The sequence below is a fragment of the Rhipicephalus sanguineus genome, chromosome 6, assembly GCF_013339695.2.
Source record: "Rhipicephalus sanguineus isolate Rsan-2018 chromosome 6, BIME_Rsan_1.4, whole genome shotgun sequence".
Taxonomy (NCBI): Eukaryota; Metazoa; Arthropoda; class Arachnida; order Ixodida; family Ixodidae; genus Rhipicephalus; species Rhipicephalus sanguineus.
The window spans coordinates 45,377,101-45,397,147 of NC_051181.1; the positions used below are offsets into that span (position 1 = coordinate 45,377,101).

At 43.9% G+C, this 20,047-nt stretch overlaps 1 protein-coding gene across 1 annotated transcript in view; it reads right to left on the reverse strand.

Moving 5' to 3' along the window:
* LOC119395743 (dedicator of cytokinesis protein 3-like) overlaps positions 1-20,047 on the reverse strand; it is a 94,377-nt gene that overhangs the window by 12,770 nt on the left and 61,560 nt on the right. The window contains exons 18-24 of the mRNA XM_037662745.2: positions 9,925-10,139; positions 6,921-7,102; positions 4,564-4,771; positions 2,818-2,982; positions 1,517-1,602; positions 698-799; positions 487-547 (exon numbers count right to left, since the gene is read on the reverse strand). Coding sequence (XP_037518673.2) covers positions 487-547; positions 698-799; positions 1,517-1,602; positions 2,818-2,982; positions 4,564-4,771; positions 6,921-7,102; positions 9,925-10,139 — 1,019 coding nt within the window. The remainder of the gene's footprint in view (positions 1-486; positions 548-697; positions 800-1,516; positions 1,603-2,817; positions 2,983-4,563; positions 4,772-6,920; positions 7,103-9,924; positions 10,140-20,047) is intronic.

Consider the following 20,047-nt stretch of genomic DNA (forward strand, 5'->3'; position numbering starts at 1 on the left):
AGCGACTTTCACGAGCGCGCAAAACACGCACGGCAGTACGTGATCCCGAAACTACCACTGAGACGGGCGAGGCACAGTTCGGCGAAAACGGAACCTTTGAACCACGCGCGCCGTTCCCCATGGCAACGCCACGGAGGTTTTGTTTTCCATGAATCAAGCGGAAACGAACAAACAGCATTTTATTACGTCTTTTGATGCTCGGAATGTTCTTTTTTTACTGCTGCTAGTTTGATTACTAGTGATTTACTGTAGGCCGACTTCCCTACGTCATCGGGATCACTTCGAAAATGTCCCACTCGTGGCGCTCATCATGTGATACATTTAGCTTAATTTCTCGGTAAGTAGGGCACTGCTGTTGATAATATTGCCGTTTTAGAAGTTGTCATACATTGGGCTTTCACTCTGACATAAATTGTTATTTGCCTTTAGTGTCCCTTTAATGAGATGAACGTCATGTGAAAACAGTGCAGCATCGGGAAAACTCACCAGCAAATTGACCGTGCAGCTCATGCGTTTGTCCCGGTTTTCGGCTCCTTCCATGACACTCCTGCACAAAGTGTTAATGATTGAATAACTGCAAGTGTTTGATGGTGAAGTTCAACAGCTGTGCACCGACAAATCACTCAATGCTAGTTTGTTCAATCGACTGTTCTTCCATTACGATGTGGTGCTAGAACAAGACTAATTAAACACCCACCTGTAGTCGAGCAGTCGGTCAAGCTGGTGACCGACAGCCTCAATGAAGCGAAAGCCATTTTCATGCCAACAAGGGTTGCGCTTTCGCACCTCCTCCAGAAGGCTGAAAGAAACAATGTAGCCACTATGAACACAAACAAATCAGTCATCCAAGATACACCTCTTCATGCACCCCCCCTCTCTAACATCTTTCAAACTTCAGCACACAGAGCTACTGTACCACAAACACCGGGCATCCACCACATGACTATAGTTCAACCTCAAAATAGCAACTTTAAATATAACTAAATGTTCAATGTAATAAGGTATTTCTGTTTTTATAACTTCGTGTCCATAGAACACCATGTACTCTTGCTAAACGGAACATATTTCCTTGGTCCCTTCAAGTTCCGTTTAATGAAAGTCTACTGTATTTTTCATCTCAATGTAACGAAGCATGCTTATCTGTGATTTAAAATCCCAACTGCTACCACAGAAGAGGGCCAAGGCAATAAATTGAAACGTCCAGTGTGCCAGTTGTCATACAATTAACATGTATGCAGTTTTGTGAATGCATCTTCCAAATTGCATACCGCGCGACAGAGAGTTGCTGCCAAAGCGGAGCAGCTTGCATTCCCCAGCAGCGAATGCAGGGACAGGATGCATCTCAATGCTCTCCTCACCTTGCGGAGAGAAAGAGCAGAGAGGAGGATCATGCGACTGATGGTGGTATGCGGGGACCCTAGCTCATAGTTCAATAATGCGCACTACATTATTGAACATTTTCCATAAAGTACACTGCTGCAGTGGCAGTTCAAAATTGTTGTGCTTACACACTCACATGGAAGTAAATAGCTGCTGGTACTGCTCGTCACCACTGCCGGCAGTCACCAATTCGTCTAGCTGCTCCATGAGTTCAGACTCCACCTGGGCATCAAGACAATAATAGTTACACCTACACAAGAATGTCATCATCATCATTATTCTATTTTATGCCCTTTGCAGGAGAAAGGCTTCTCCCAGTGATGCAGTTAATTCAACTCAATTCACTTTCAGTTTATTTCGCCTTGCCTGAAGGAGACAGAGGCTTCATTCGCATGACGGTGGCCTCTGGCCCCCTTAGTTCACAACAAATGCAATACAAAAATGAAATCACAATAATAATGTTTGGAGCTATACATAATCATAAAATTATGCAAATTAATACGATAATCAGAATGATAAAAAATATGTACATTTCTTCAAAGGAAAAGGTTACTGAAAGAAAACTGCTTATTTTATCAGTAACAAAGAAGAGATATAATACACTTGATATTTCAGAAAAACAGTTTTAACAATAGCCCATAACAGTATCACCTAATGTATCACATTCAAGTAGCAGGAGTAATCATATGTGCAACTGATTCACAGTAACAAATTCAAAGTGTAACAGTAGTAATCCATACATTTTTCTAACTTAACAATAAGTACCCTGTTTTGCACGACTTCACTCGATCCCTAAAAATTTCTCAATTTCACCACCACCACACAGGACATTCACGGCTGCATTTCCCATCTCTTGGAATCCATTCCTGTTGCTCTTAGTGACCATTGCTTATTGTCCTATGCGTTACGTGGCTTGCACAGCTCCGTTTTTTTTTTTTTTTTCTCTCTCTCTCTCAGTGTCAACTAGAATAGCTCCTGCCCTTGTATGTCCTGTTGATCCATTCTGCTGTCTTCCAACATCTTAATGTTACGCCTATCATTTGCCATCCCATCGCATGCTGCATAGTGCTTAACTTATTCCTGAGTTTCTTACAGGCTTCTGCGGCATATGTTAATACTGGTACACTGCAATGGTCATTCACTTTTCACTTTTGGGACAGTGGTAAGTTGCTGGTCATGATTTGGGAATACCAGGCCATTCTTAATTCTCTGTTGAATTTCCTTTGCGTGTTTGGGCTCCTATGTTAGCAACTACACTGGGTATACATACTCTTGCACAGACTCGAGAATCTGGTTCTCTACCGTAAGCCCTGGCTTTCTTGCCAAACTACTAGTGATAACGGGCCTTGCCAATATAAGCAGTGCAATCCTAAACCTACCTCTCACGGAGTAATAAAGGACAGGTAATTTCCAACGTTAAGTGGACATGCGACGTACCTTGGGTAGGTCCTTGTCCATCAGGTCGTAGAAGAGGGGCAACATGGCCCTCCGAAGTTCGGCTTCCCGCACCAGTGTCATGCGCACCAGGGGCCCCACCAGGGACGAAACTAGCTCGCACCTGCCCCCTTCCTCCTCCCACAGGCGCCCCCACAAGGCCAGCACCTGCAGTGGTCAGGTGGGCTTGTGATCCATATGGCTACCATATGTGTGTCTACCTGGTTACTCTGATGAACATCAGCCATAAGAATTGTATGGTGCCCATGGATCGAAACGCAACAATTTAAAGCCAAGTAATGCATGCATTTTCGTTTCCACTATCTCCAGTTTGTGTTATATCGGCATAATTTCGACTAGAACACATACACCAGAGCCAACCCTACCTCAAGCAGCCAGATTCACAGCGACGTGAGGCGGTTATGTCGGGCAGTTGCGCATACCAGTCGTTATACTAAAGCTTCAATGCAGCGTTTCAATTACATGAGCACTGTCCTGTCAACTAATTGGCTATTGTTGGGATCCCAAGCATGCACAAAAGATAGGAACGTGCACATTACAATATCTACACAAGACTGTCTTTACAAAAGTATATTTAGACAGGTCTAGAAATGGGTTTAGACAGTACATAGACTGTCTAAATTGATTTTTGTAAGGGCGGTGTGAAATCAGGGCTGACATCTTGCATAACATTCACTTCTTTTTGCCTTTGCACAGCAAGGTGTTGCTGCATTGACAGTACGCTCTTGCAGAGGTGCCGCATAACACTATTTCAGAAATCAACACCAGATAGTACACCAGCACAGCCTTGTACAATCGGTGCTCATTACCACCAACCACTATAATACAGGAGGAAAGGTTCATTTATACCTAAATTCTTGTCTGCATCGCTGGGGCCACAAGGACCGCAACTGCTAACTTCGATCAAAATGGGCACAGTTGCATGCGCTATCTTGACGGACATCAGTAGATGGCTCTTGCTGTGCTCCAACTGCTTACTTCGCATTGAGGCAACAGACAGCACGAAAACCGCTTCACTCTCTGGAGTGGCCGTATTCCCTTACACCAGCATTTTGCAGACCTACACAACACTACATCCTAAAGGAGTTAGCTGCTAGCCTTACTATTGCCGCGAGTCTTATATTTCATGAGTGAAAGCTTCACCCACAAAGACTGTGGGCAATGCGCTGCGCAGGCCTTGCCGTGATGTGTAGGAAGCTTCGCGATTGTTTTGGAACAATCTGTTAAGTTTGCGCGCCGCACGAGAATGTTCCAGCTTTGTCGAGAGATAACGCCGCCACCAGCGATATCGCTGGAAAGTTCGATAGCACCTGTATAAAAACCGACGCACTTGACCGCCTGTCAGTTGATCGACGGACGACGCCCTGTTCGCCGCTATCATTGTACAGCGTGTATTGCTGTAGTTCTAGTTCTCATTTTCCCGGCCACAAGTTCGGCCAAATAAACAGTTTCATTCTGCAAACGCCGACTGCTGTCTTCGTCGACGTCACGACCACGTGACACTATGTATAACATTCTAATTCACTGCTATCACATTCAATGCTGCACCCTTGTGGCAAAAGTGCCACTCAACTTTTATCTTTAAACATATGGGCATATTTGATCTCGCCCCCACCAAAATGTAGCCACAATAGCTGGAAATCTAACCCAAGCCCCAGTAATTAGCAGTGTAACATCTTAACCTACCACCGCAAGTTGCCAGACGAGAAAACTATGACAGCGACACACCTGGAATCCTGCCAGGAGCCGCATGTCACCATAGCGCTCAGTGAGGCGTGCCCTCTGTGTGGGCGAGAGGTGCTCCAGCTGGAGAGATGGCTGAGCCAGGAAGTCCGAGGCAAGCCGCAAGTACTGCAGCCACAGAGGAACGTCCAGTGGTCGCAAGAAGCGTGATGCCAGCAGCTGTGCCAGCTCCTGCAGGGCCCCAAGGGCCACACTGTGACAAAAGGGAAATGGATCAATGGATGGGTTTCACACGCATGGCCTCTGAAGTGAGGTGATGAACACTGCCACCAACTCTCTATTTTAAATTATTCCGCAGCTTCAGTTCTTAGCCTCTAAATGTAGCTGCTACAGCACCCTTTAAAACGGTTATGAACCACCCCATGGGCTTGGTAAGAAAACACATCCTGCGGATAGCAGACACTGCTATGGACATCTCGACCAAATCTTGCAGTCGTCCATGGCAAGGTGAGTTTAAAAGCAGAGCGTGCAGTTGCTATTTTACCAGGCAGGCTCTTTTCATACAGAGGCCTGTGCTCACACTCTTCGGAGTTGCCAGCACCTGCTGTTTGACGTCAAACAGCAGATAGCATGCTATCTGATGTTGTTTATTTCAACCTAGCAGATAGATTGCCAATAGCTGGCGTAAATCAAGAGCGGTGCTTCGATCCGACGCAATTTTTGCCATGGGGTACCGCCACGTGCCAGCGCTGCGTTACATAGCCTGCTAACATTACACAGTGAGCCACACTTGTGCGCAGGAATCACAACAGGAGACAGCAACTGCGTTTCGTCACGCACGCTCAAGGTCATTATGCACGCTGATGTAATTTCTTTCCCCTGCGCCATCCCTCCCTGTGTAGCGTCCACCGCGCTCATCGTGATGAGAGAAGAGAGAAAGTGCTTAAAGCACGCGACAAGCCCCTGTAACTCCGCTTGTTCTTGAAGGATTTCAGAAATTTTCGCATCGATCGATTCATGAGGCACTAAACCCTGATACTTAGGTCATTCAATGATTACCTGAAAAAGTGTTTCAAGACCCCTTCAAGAGCGTGAAATCTGTCTCACAAATATCCTTTGCAGTCATGAGCCTTTTGCACTTCTCGGTCATTCAGATCAAGATCTGCTTTATGTTCTTCTGATGCCACACGGAGGAACAAGTCTGGAAACATGTGGCAATGATTTATCTCCTTTATTCCTAAGGCTCATTGACAGTGTCCAGCTGTAGCAATGTAAGTGACATGTCATTACTTTCCTTTTCAGCGTTTTTAATTTCATAAGCATTTCTACGATGACTCAACGAGAAAACGGTCCGTCCATCCATCTGTCTGCCACATAAGACAATCTCCGCTACAAAGAAATAGGTGAGTAAAATAAAACAAGTTTTCAATCCGGTGCTTGGGTTTGAAACTGGGCCCTCACGCTCCAAAGGCGAGTGTCTTAACCACTACACTATGCATCCATGCTTGCAAAGTATGAAGTTACGCAACCCTACAAGAATGTGTGTCTATGAAAGCTTCACTGAATTTCGTGGAAGTGAAATAAAAGCACTATGCAGGACAAGATGTAAAGCCGACAGGAAGAACTGTACATATCAGGAAAATTCAAAATTTGCAACATTTTGATGCCAAACATGCATTTCAGTGGGTGCAGGATGCCCGTGTCATGGGACAGCATTTGATATGCTGACGAATGCTAGAGAGAAGATGAAAGACGCCATGCCAATGCTGCTCGGAAATGGTGTTCCGGAGACGGCCGCTACCTACAATAAAATGCAATGCTTATGCATCACTTAGACGCAAACTCTGACAGCTAGGCAATGAAAGCTTTGAAGTAGTTCAAGAAACCTACCTACTTGTAATTATAATAGTACAGCACTGCAATGTTAAAACACACAACTTCAGTAAAACTGTTCTTGGGCCTAGTTGGTACATAGCATTTAAGAAGAGAAGTTCAGCGCAAATCAAGACGGACCTCAAAGAACAGAAGAGACCAGCACTGGCGCTTACTAACAACTGCTTTATTCTTCTCTCAGCATCGCATATATATGCCACAACCACAATCCTTGCGTGCGCACGCGTAGTCACGTATTACATACGTAAAAGCATAGTTATCTAACCAAGATCCGCTACAACCGCAATCCTATTCTTTGTCGTCCATCTTGATTTGCACTGAACTTCTCTTCTTAAATAAAACACACGAGAACCTGAAACAGGCACAAACTTGTAAGTGCTCATTTCAAGATTATGGTTTTGTTTTAGCTTCATAGCAATGCGTAATAATTACAAATGTATTACAATTCAAACTAGTCTAAACACAAGCCTTCAACCTTGAAGCACAATAATTATGGCACGTTCACTTACTGGTTGGCGAGAGCACGCATGACGGCCCAGTCGGCGGGGAATGTGGGGCCCAGCAGCAGCCGCCGAAGCACCGACAGAGCACAGGCCACACCCTCGCGGCCACCTTCACCGCCCCACAGCTGAGCGTAGTGGGACTCACCGAGAGCCCGCACCACACCCAACAGGCTCGCAGACAGGGGCCCCTACACAAGGTTGTAGGCACGTCTGGTTAATTGGTCGGCGTCCAAGGCATTCCAAAGCAATCAAGGTGCAATGAGAGACACTGCGACATTAACTACAAAGTTTGACATGACAAAATTACGACAATTATGAGGCATGCCACAGAGTCTCATATGCATATTACATTATTTCTGACTACCTGGGATTTTTAGACAGCCACATAAATCTAAGTAAGCATGTGCTGAACCTCATCAAAATATGGCCACCATGGCTGGAATGGAAGCCGCTTCCTCAAGCTAAGCTCTTAGTCAATAAGCTACCATGGTGAGTCAGGCATGCCACAGTCAAAAGCTACGATTACTACATTTACTAAATTAAAACGAATTGTACATTTGCCTTGAAAAAAAAATTCATATTTAAAAACCCTTCCATTTTCATGACGATAGCCCATACAGGATTAAATCTCAAATATTTATGCCAGCAGAAATATGAGTAGTACATTGCATGCCTTTCGAGTTTTGGGGACTAACATGCATGGTTGACTAATAATGGAATCAGTAGCTTGAGGCATGGGCCACGATCCTGTTTCATAATTATTGTAACACCTTGAGGAAATGCATCATTTCAAACACAGTGAACTGCATGAGTGACTGCACGTTGTGCCACTGCTATTACAAACTTTGCTTATCCGTGCCTTGGTGGCCGCTTCTCCCCACTGCATGGCTACGTTTGGAAGCATGTGGCCCCAAAACAGATGTGCAACTCCGGCTCCCCAAAAGAGGTGCCTATACAGTAACAATACAAAAACAGTGCCCGATACAGCAGCTGCACAGAGCTCACAAAAGCGTTATAGGAAACCGAGAATGAAGAAATGAAAGCAAGGTACATCGGAAGAGCACTTCGCACACAAAAAAACTGTATGTTGTAGAAAGAGTAGACTGCATGAGGTTAGCACACTGAAGGCAAATGGGTACACTTACATTTATTGACAGAGAAAAAAGATGAAGAGGCTGAGGGTCAGTCTTGAGCCCAAGCCGAGAGAGGGAAGGAGGAAGGCACCCAAAAAGGAAAGAAGAAAGAGGATTAGGAAAGGAAAGTCACAGAGAGATTACACAGATGCCCGACAAATCAGGTACAACAACAAACAAATGGTAAGGATACGAAGGCACCCATCAACATATACTGTTTTCGAGGACGTAGGTACATACATTTATGCTGCCAGGAAGCAGTACTACAATGATACCATCTAACAGTATAACATAATCAGCACACATGCAAAAAAACTTGAAATATGCTGTTGCAACAATGGTTAAATTGTCACAAGTGAAAGATATGGAAGTGTCCTTTTCATTATCCACAGATATTTCAGAGGCTCACATATATATTAACACACTCATTTTATGCCTCTTTTTGTAATATTCCCAGTACAAAGGTTTCTCAAACAACTAAGCGTTAATGTGCTTCTTTAGTCTTTCAAACTTGGGCATTATTTGCTGTTTTATATTATTTTCAATTGACATTCCAGATTTCTCAATTCTCTTAGGTTGGCTTGACTTGTGCCTTGTAATATTACCATGCTACCTGTTTAATAATGCTGAGGAGCACAAACACTGCCAAGCCTGAAAGATGAACTTAGATTTGAAAGATGTACTTGTACTTAGATTTGGGTGCACATTAAATAACCCCATGTGGTTGAAATTCCCGGAGCCCTCCACTACAGCATTCCTCATAACCATATTGTGGTTTTGCTGACCTTTCTGCCTTCCAATAAATTATCTCTCTCTCTCTTGGGACGTAAAACCCCAACAATTATTAAAGTGACACTTCCATACATCACAACTTTCTCATGATTCAGTGCACACTACACCATGTTCGTGTATGCTGAAGTCATCACAAGTTCTTTTTTGTTATACGCTTCCAAAGTGGGTCTGCCTATAATGCTGTAAAGAAAGGCTTGACCATGATTGCATTCAACTCAGCACCCCATTAGTCTAACCATTAAGCCATGACTGCATGTATCCTTCTCTTGTACCTAAGTCACTTCTTATTGTGCACTAACAGACAATAATGCCAAGGAAAGTATAGGGGACGTTATTAGTAGTAAATGCAATGTAATGTGAAGAAAGAAAAGTGGACGAAAAAGATAGCTTGCCGCGGGCAGGGACCGAACCTGCAACCTTGGAATAATGCGTCCGATGCTCTACCAACTGAGCTACCGCGGCTGCCATCGCCCCATCCACTTTATGGGGTATATATGTGTATTTAACGTGGGAGCGTCAGTCAGGGTCGCCAGTAGCCATGAGGGCGAGTGTGGAATACTCTTTTTCCGCCTGTTGGCGTCACATTGCACGTGAACTTATTACGAGCTGGTCAGCTCGTAATATTCGAAATTTCAAATATTCGCACACCCCTAATTATCGGCCTTCGAATCTTCAACTTGCCCGCTAAGAATCCCTACAACTTGCTACAATAGAGTATTTATAATTTCCCATTCTTGCCATCACTGACACCGTAAGCTGTAAACATGAACAGCTGCACGTCACGTGACACCCCATCCCCCCTTTCTTTACACTGTCTCTTCAGCACGTGTCTTTGCCCCCAGTGTGTGAATTACTTGTGAGTACTACTGTGCAGTTATATAGTAGTGTAATTTACAAAGCGCTTCATTTTGTTCAGTGTCGTAAAGCTTTCTGAGGAAAACATTAAACCTGACAAATGTTCCCCAGAGGAAACATCTCTTCCCTTTGTGTCTGAGTTTGTTGTACCCCATGCCTGCTTACGGCCTTCACCAAGGCAAATCAGTATTGTGAACAAATAAATGACAGGCACGTGGGGAACTCCTCACCAACAGGGGATCCCCATCTTCCAAGGCTTGCAGGGACTCCAGCAGTGGCGGAACCAGTGCCAGCAGTGCTGGAGCAGCGCCAACGTCAGCAGCGGTCACCAGCTGACCCAGCACCTTGGCACACAGGGCGGCCTCCTCTGGCCGACCCTGAGACAGCTGGGACCCAACTGCCGCTCCACACGCACATACGAGACGGAGCCGCCATTCGTCTGTCACTGCGATTGAAGAACACAGACACCAAGCAGTGCATTATGCCCTTGAGGAGGTTAACCCCTTAACTGAAGTGCTGGGCACTCAATAACGACCATGCCATGATGAGGTTCTTTTTCACCCAAATTTCACATTCCGCAAGAAAAATGTTATCTTTTAGAATACAAGACAAGGAACAAATAATTACAGCTACTTAAAATTTAAGTAGCTGTAAAATACATGAAATTTAAAATACATGAAAATTTTAAGTTGTATTGCATCCAATGAAAGGCCAAATTCTCAAGAGCCTAAAAAATGTACTTGTAAGGGTAAGCATGCCCTGAAAAATTATTTACATGTTTTTCAAATTTTTAAAAGTTAATTTCAGTTTCTACTGTATCCTGACATCACAATACGGTATGAGCTTCTTGTCATGTGCTCGCACAAAATATCATGACATTTTCACGACTGCTCCACTACCTCGCTGCTATGGCAACACACAATTTGCTATTTTGTAAGTTTTGGCATGTGATGTCACCACAACTAGCCACACTGGTGCATGAGGTTACCAGAATTGATACTGTAGCTTGACATCATGCTAGTGTTGATATGTAGGTGCAGAATGCGCAAATTGACTTTAATGTTAAAATATCTTATTGGCAATTCCTGAGCTTCAAACTAGCTCAGAGCCATCTCTGTATACAGATTTGTATGACAGAGTAAAGTCAGCATTGAATATTGGCATCGGTACCTTTAAAAATTCTGTTGTGATGTTTTTCACTTGAGACGTTCATTTTACAATAAAATATCTTGAAACACGGCACACACACACACACACCAAAATCACACTCATTCAGGGGAGTCAGTTACGGGGAGGCAAAGGGTTCGCTCCACCCTCCCCCCCTCCCGAACATGTAAATTAGGAGAGAGGAGGTGTCTGGACAGCACATCTTACCAGCCGAATTATCAGCTGCATTTTGTTTTAAATGCGCTGTATGCAGCCCAAATGAACCTAGAGTAAACATCAAAATTTTGATCACAATGATAGATTCAGGGAAATGGGCAACCTATGCCTCTGCACTTATGCCAGCAAAAAAATGGCGTTTATGTGTAGCGACTGGTGTAGTTCTGAACCCTGCACTAAATGCAGCTCCATTACTGTGAAACCTGAGGAAGTGCGTAGCACAAGCACCCAGCAATTCCCGTTCGTGGTGTTCCCACTGCTCCGTTTACGAAATTGCCATTGGCATCAATGTTTGAGGTAAGCATGTAGGGTTTCCCCGGCACGAGTGTAGTCTTGTTAGGCATATTCGCAAACATTATGTGCGAGATGTGCGCTACTTTTTGATGTACTTTATCAACTTTCTGCTTTTTACGACAGTTGAGATACTTGTCGTCTGCCGCGAGTTCCATCAGGTTGCTTCCCCCTTCAGATGTAACGCCATAGAAGAGCCAGTGGGAGGAACAATCGCTTGCTTAGCGAGGCAGTGGCACCCTCTCTTGCACGGTGCCGGCACCAGCTGCGTGTTTCCGAAACGTTTTTAGCGATTTTAAGTTAATTATTGCAATTACTTCTTGGTTATTTCTGTTAATTATATCATTTTAGACCTCGTTTGTTAATTTTAACCCAGTTTTGAGCATTGCCAGCGAGCTTTGTTTTAGGCCTGTATTTAGTGCTTGATTGCGAGCGTGATCACGCCATATGAGATTTATGGATGGACAAGCCAGGCCCCTAAAGTACTACACACTTAAAATTGTTCCTTTTTGTTCAATGTGTGATGTAAAACGATTTCGCTGCATGTCATACTTCTTTTCACCCCTTCTTGAATCCATGCTCCCAAGTTTGGCATAAATCTCACCAAACTGAAGAGGTCCGGCACCCAGACAATCATGCCTGTGTCAACATGCTCCTTGTCACATCCTCTTCACTTCGTTTTTCTACAACATTATCCAGTGCTAGCCTATGGTAGCCACTACAAGCAAAAATTAGCAGGCACAAACGAACACTAGCCAGCAGCTAGCCAACACTAGCAAATAGTCCACCGCCATTAGCCAACATTAGCAAGCTATAGTCAGCATTAGTAAGCACAAGCCACCATATAACCAACATTAGGCAGTAATAATCAACACAAGCAAGCATTAGTTAACACTAGCCAACAGCTAACCAACATCAGCCAGTGCTTGCCAAGATGACCGAGCAGTAGCAAACACTAATTGACACTTGGTGAATATTATCCAGTGTTCCTAACAGATAGTGAACACTAGCCGACAGTTAGCACACATTAGCTAGTACTCGCCAACAGTAGCCACCACAAGCAAAAGTTAGCAGGCACAAGCTAACGCTAGCCAACATTAGCAAATAGCCCACCACCATTAGCCAACATTAGCAAGCTACAGTCAGCATTAGCGAGCACAAGCCACGATTTAACCAACATTAGGAAGTAATAATCAACACAACCGCTTTAGCTAATACTAGCCAACAGCTGACCAACCCAAATGCTGACCCAAACAACCACAGATTAGAATAACCCCCTTACCAGCATCACTTACAAGCATAACCAACACCAAAAACTTCAAGATTGCACCTCAGAGTTTCATTGCAAATCAACGTGATTTGCAGTTTTTTGTACAACACCTGTCTTATTGCCTTAGTTTCAAGTTATGACTTCACTTATCCTTTCTTATCCTTTCTTTTTCCTTTTATTTATATAGCAAGCCTCATAAGTTATGTCATGTATATTTCTCTTATGCTTATCATGCTGTGGTTTTACAATTTGTTACTTTGCTTGCGTATTATGTTTGTCATATATCTCTGTTTGCAGTGTATTCAAGGAGCTATTTCTCTAACACTTCCAGAGCAATTAACTATATTTTATTGCTTTTATTATTCACTTAGCATGTTTTTGGCTTTGCCATTGACTGAAATTTGTTAAATGTGTTATTGTATTATTCTGTATTTGTTCATTTCGTATCTATAAGAAAGTTTTTTATATATATGTTATAACTTGTGCCCCTCTCCTCTTCAACGTACATTTGTACCATGAGGGTATGCTGAATAAATAAACATCAGCCAGTGTTTGCCACCATAACCCCATAGTAGCCAATACTAACTGACAGTTGGCAAACGTTATGCAGCGTTGCTAACAGTTAGTGAACACTAGCAAATGCTAACCAATTATAAACATTAGCCAGTTCTAACCAACACAAGCCACCACTAACCGACAGTTAGCCAACAATCAGCTAACAAGGAGTACTCAGAATTATTCCAGCATAAGCCAACCCTTAACCAACATTAGCCAGTGGTAATCAGCACCAGCCAACATTAGCGAGCCCTAGCCCACACCAACCAACATTTAGCCAACTAATGCAGTGCTTGCCAACATTAGTAACTAGTTAGCCACAACTACGTACTAGCTGAGATTAGCCATCACTTAAGTAATGTGGTTTAGTGTGCGAACTGGTATGGATTCATGGCGAGGCTTAGCGCGTAGAAAACTGGACGCAGAGAGGAAGACACAGGACAGAAGGTATGCCTGTCCCGTGTCTAATTTCGGTATAAGTTCAAAATAGTTTCGGTATGCAATATCTCGGTATTTTCGTATGCCGTATAATTTCGGTATGTGGCATCGGTGATATTAGCTTTGGTGACGACAACTTCCAATCCTGTTTTTTTATGGAAGTTAAAATTGTTTGTTTGATTTTGTTTCGTTCATGGATGCACACGTCATGTCATATCATAGATGATTTGTTGTGACGTTCTTACCAACTATAAGGAGCGGATTTCCTTTTCAATAAAACTTATTCAGTTATCAGTCAGCGCCTGTCTCATGTCTTCTTCTCTGTGTCCTGTTTTTCATGTGCTAAGCCTCCCCATGGATTAGCACTCACTAGCCAACAGTAAGTCACCACCAGCCAATATTAGCAAACACTCGCCAAGGAGCAATCAGGCAACATCGGCCACTGCTAGTGAACAGTTTGCCAACACTGGGCACAACAACACAACACTAGCCAAAATCAGACTACCAGTGGTGGTTTTGTATGAGTGAATACAAATCATGTCATGAAATGTGAATGCATATTATGTCACGTAATAGTATTTGTTGTGTCATGCATGTTGAGATATCATAACTAATTAAATTAATTACTGCAATGATACCTTGTAATTTATGCAATTCATGGTTGCCATTCATTACTGCATGTTTTTCATGCATGAATGCACATGCACATTCTGGTATATGCCATGTTAATGAAACAACCCGCGACAGGGGCGTAGCCAGAAATTTTTTTCGGGGGAGGTTTAACCATACTTTATGTATGTTAGTGCGTGTGTTTGTATGTGTGCATCAGGGGCGTAGCCAGGGGGGGGGGGCTTATGGGGCTTCAGCCCCCCCCGAAATTTTTCGTGCTCTCATACACCACCAACCAGCGGCGTCACCCGGGTGGTGGAATTTATTGGGCTTCAGCCTGATTATCATTTATTTAATTATTTATCGTTTTATGACCCTCAAAATGTTAGCAGAAGCAAGTTTGATATAGGGCTCTACACAGATGGCTCAAAAGTGGATGATGACACAAAACATCAACTGCTAACTTCTCCTTGGATTCCTCCGCCATGCTATATGTTTAAGTCTATGAACGATTTTAAGCAGAAACGAATGTTTACGTGGCTTGGCTGGACAGGTACCGATGGCTTAGCTTCTCAGTGCTTCAAGAGGGTGCGTTTTGCCGAGTGTGTGTCCTTTTTAGCAGAAGTGAGATTGGCAAGGGCCAACATGCGCGCACTAAGGCCCTCGTATCCAATCCATTTCAAAAGTGGAAGCACGCCCTCAAAGTCTTCGGTGCACATGAAGTCGCTAGATATCACACTGACGCTCATCTGGTAGCCGATAGTTTTCTTCAAACCTTCTCAGGATGTGTGCCCAGTGTTGTTGATCAGCTGGACCATGGCAGGCAAATTCAAATAAGAGAGATCCGAAGGAAGTTACAGCCTATTGTTGAGACAGTTCTCTTTTGCGGGTGGCAAGGTGTGGCTCTCCGTGGCCATAGAGACAGTGGTCCCATGGATTCAAGCACAGCCTCCTCTACAAATGCAGGCAACTTCAAAGAGCTGCTTCGCATGCGCGCGGATTGTGGCGACACAGATAAAAAAAAGCATTTGGAAAGTTGCCCAAATAAGGCCTCATATTTTAGTTTATATGTACAAAACCACATTATGGAAATCTCTGCTGCAATCATCAAGGAAAGCCTAGTCGCAAAAGTAAACGCTGCAGGCTGCTTCTCCGTACTTGCTGATGAAACGACGGATGTTGCGGGTATCGAGCAGCTTACTGTTTGTGCAAGGTACCTTAATAAGGATGCGAACGGAATCGAAGAAGTGTTCTTAGGCTTTGTGCCAATTCACGACCAAATGGCCGGGCCCTGGCCGACACCATCATAAGGCTCCTTATAGAAATGGGAATTAACATGCAGCATCTCCGTGGTCAAGGCTACGGTGGTGCAAGTTCGATGGCCGGCAAAACGAATGGTGTTCAAGCTGCTGTCCGTGAGAAATATCCAGCCGCACTCTATGTATTCACTGCGCGTGTCACTCCCTTTATCTAGTTGTGTGTGCAGCATGCTCCATCACAGACATTAGAAACTGTTTTGGGACTCTGAAGGCGACGTCAGCCTTTTTCCGTAAATCTTCTAGCCGCTCACACGTTTTGCGAAAAGTGATAAGTTTGAGCTGTCCTGAGCCTACAAGGCAGCGCCTTTTGGGACTATGCGAAACGCGCTGGGCCGAGAAGCACGATGCAGTGCTTTCATTTGTGAGCCTCTTCCAGCCGTTGATCGCAGCACTAGAGGAGACTAAGTTTAACGGAAATGGCGAAAGTCCAGTGCAGGCAAACAGTCTAATGTTGGCACTCTTTTCACCAGCGTTCCTTGTAAGCCTGCATGTGACGGAACACGTGTTAGCACTGACTTTGCCACTGTCAAAGAAGCTGCAGACGAGGAGTATCGACATGAGCGCTGCCATTGACAACATAGAAGTGATACAGCAGACAATTGAAAGTGACCGCAAGAACACGAATGTTTCTTTCTCAAAAACATTTGCACAAATGCAGGCATTGGCAGAAAAACTGAATGCGGAGATCACCAGCCGTCGAGCCGGTGTCCGGAAGCAAAACCTTGGGAGCAATGCATTCGAAAGTGCGGAAGAATATTTTCGCAGAACCCTGTTCATTCCGTTCATGAACCACGTACTAGCCCAGTTAAACCAACGGTTCGAACAGCACAGGACACTTCTAAAGGACTTTTCATTAATTGTATCATCCGCAATACCACCAATGCAAGATGATCGGGAGAAAGGAGCAGAAAATCTCCTGACCGTTTTTGCGCATGACGTCGAAACGAGGGCTGGTTTTGGAGAACTGCGACTATGGTGGACAAAGTGGGCGAACAAAGCAGCAAACCAGAGCCCCGGTACAGGAACCGATGCCCTCTCTCATTGCGACAGCAGGTTCTGTGCGAATGTGTACAAGCTACTCCGGATACTAGTCACCCTTCCAGTGACCACTGCCAGCGCAGAGGGAACGTTTTCAAGCATGAGGTTACTTAACAACTACTTACGCTCCACGATGTCTGAGGAACGCATGGTTGGCCAGGCACTTCTGTACGCCCACAGAAATGTCGACATCAGCGTGTCGGAAGTCATTGACCGCTTCGCTAAGCTTCCTCGCCGTGTCAACGTTTTCCTTTGATACCGAGCAGGACAAAAATCAGCGCAAACGAAAGGAAAAGACACTACTGTTCCAGAGTTCAGGTCAATGAGCCCGTAATTCTGACGCAATATTATTGTTCACCACCTTTTAAAGCCGTGAGGATTTTGTACCTTTTAGCAGTTAACACTGTGACCTAATATAAACATAAGAATACGGGCATCAGGTGGACATTACCAGCCAATCGATAGCTTCACCTTGTTCACTGAGAGGTCGGCATACGCGGCGTTACCAAGCAAATTCAACTATTGGGAAGCCGTACTAACAGCATTGTTTGTTACTTTCATTTGTCGTTATTGTTCTTCATTGCTTTTTGAACTAGAAGCGGCAACCTTCCTTTAAGTTGAGTGCACAATAGTGGTTCGCACTTTTAAAACAGTTTTGAAGTAGTTTCTTTCGTTATTTCTGCGCTCTTCCTTTATAGTTCTGTTTACATGGTGCGTCCGAGACAGCAGCTTGGCCCAAGGACATATCAGTTGGCCATTATGTATAGTGTTCATTGCTTAGTTCCGTTTATTGATTGCATATTTAAATGTACATTTGTGAAGTTTTGCGTAAGCATACTGCGCACTGTTGCCGGTGACTTATATTTTGCCCGTATTCGAGGTGTACTTTCCCATTCTTGCTTTTCCCTGGCCGCATCATTTGTGCAAAAAGATTAGCATTTTGCGTAAGCAATCTGCATTAAAATCCTGGTTATTTCGTGGACTTCATTTTTTTGTTATCAGGCACCTCTTCAGTTCAAAGCTGTGCAGTTCCGAAGTTTACGTGATATTTGCTGTACCTGTTACACACACACACAAACACAAATATTGAAAAGATTGAAGACAGTTATTCCTGGAAAGATTTTGCGGGCATGCCAACATAATATTTTTACGAAAAAACACATTTCTTACTCGTTCTTAACAGAGGGCAGCATTCAAGAAGTGATTTGCAGCATCTAATACAAATTGTCACTGGTAATACATATTAATGGTAATACCAGTGACAATGTATGTACATGGTAATACATGTACATACCCACGCCGCTTTTGGAAAATTATGAAACCGGACGACAAAGCCACAGTCTCTCTTTGTGACACTTCTGGATCCCCCGTTGCCGACTGCGACGTTCCATCCGTCAACTCTGCATTTTGTTCAGTCTTTACTAACGAACCTAACAACGAACTTCCTGATTTTCCGCATTTTGCTTTTCTGCCAATGCCAAAGATTACATTCAATTCAGAGGGAATTGTAAAAGTTATTAACCAATTAAAGAACTCTTCGTCATGCGGTATAGATGGCATAAACGCCAAAATTCTGAAAAATACTAAACATGTATGTAGTTCCATATTGTCAGTCATTTTTCAGCAGTCACCCGACACAGGTGAAGTCCCATTAGACTGGAGAGTTGGGAAGGTCTTTCCGTTCTTCAAGAAAGGTGACCGCTCATTTGCAGGTTACTACCGACCAATCTCGCTCACTAGTGTTTGTTCAAAGATCATGGAACACGTCATCTTTTCTCATGTTGCTACATTTTATCATCCGTAAACTTCTTTCACCCAAACCAACATGGCTTTCGTAAAGATCACTCATGCGAGACCCAACTAACATTATTCCTGCACGACATTCACCTTCATATGGACCGTAACATCCCAATTGACACACTGTTCTTAGATTTTGAAAAAGCCTTCGATAAGGTACCCCACACCCGTCTCCTTCAAAAAACCTCGCGTCTAAACCTTCATCGGCATGTTTTTAACTGGATTAAAGCATTCCTAACAAACCGTAAACAATTCGTGCATGTTAATGATCACTCCTCCGACCTCTCGCATGTCTTGTCCAGCGTGCCCCAGGGTATCGTCCTAGGGCCTCTTTTATTCCTAATATACATTAACGATATTCCGCTTTCCGTTGAATCTAACATCCGTCTTTTTGCTGATGATTGTGTCCTCTACCACCCTATAAATAACCCCACCGATGTCTCCTCTCTACAGCATGACCTCTCACGCATTCAGCAGTGGTGTACCACCTGGTTGATGTCCCTTAATGCGAAAAAAACATTACTAATTTCTTTCCATCGTCGCCGAAACCACACGCCGGCTACTTACACAATCAACAACTGTCATATAGCTGCTACTGACTCGATTAAATACCTGCGTGTCCATCTTTCGAGTAACCTATCTTGGGGCGACCATATAAATCACATAATTCACTCCGATAACCGCGCTCTCGGGTACACACGCCGTAACATTTCCATGACACCACCTTCCGTTAAACTACTCGCTTATAACACCATTGTCAGACCAAAACTTGAGTATGCAGCTGCTGTCTTTGACCCCCACCAAACTAATCATATCGAAATACTTGAGTCAGTACAGAACCGAGCAACCAGATTCATTGTTTCAGATTATTCCCGCTACTCGAGCGTCTCCGCCCTCAAATCCCAGTTAAATCTTTCTACCCTCGCTCTTCGTCGTCGTATTGCACGTCTCTGCCTTTTTCACAGATTCTTTTATTCAACCCCGCGTGACAACCACCTCATCCAGCCGGTCCATCGAGGTCATCGCACAAGTCATCCAAATGCTGTGATTCCGCCATGTGCCCACACCACCTCATTTCAGCAGCCCTTCTTTTTGCGCACCACCCGAGACTGGAATGACCTTCCGAACGAAGCAGCAGTCATCCGCGATTTTGCGCGCTTCAAAAATGCCATCCAAGAAGCAGACTCAACCACATCCTAACATACACCTTCATCGATACCGCCATTTTATGACGCCCACCCCTCATGTAAAGTCCCATATGGGACCTTTGAGGATATAATAAATAAATAAATAAATAAACAAATAAATAAATAAATAAATAAATAAATAAATGTTATTCATATACTTAGTCGTTCTAAAAATTCAATGAGGAGGTCGCGCTGCAACGTGAGCCCCCCCCGAACAAAATTCCTGGCTACGCCACTGGTGTGCATGTATATATACGCAAGCAAAACTGAAAAATTTCGGGGGGGGGGGTTGAACCCCCACCCCCCTAGCTACGCCCCTGGACCGCGATGTCTTTACGGTATATGCAATCATGATATTTGTGTCTTCTATGATGATACAAATGCCCTGCATGTCATGAACATTCAGGTTGTGATTTTTCATTCAAGTCTGCCACACATACGTGTCATGTGATAGATTTTCATATAT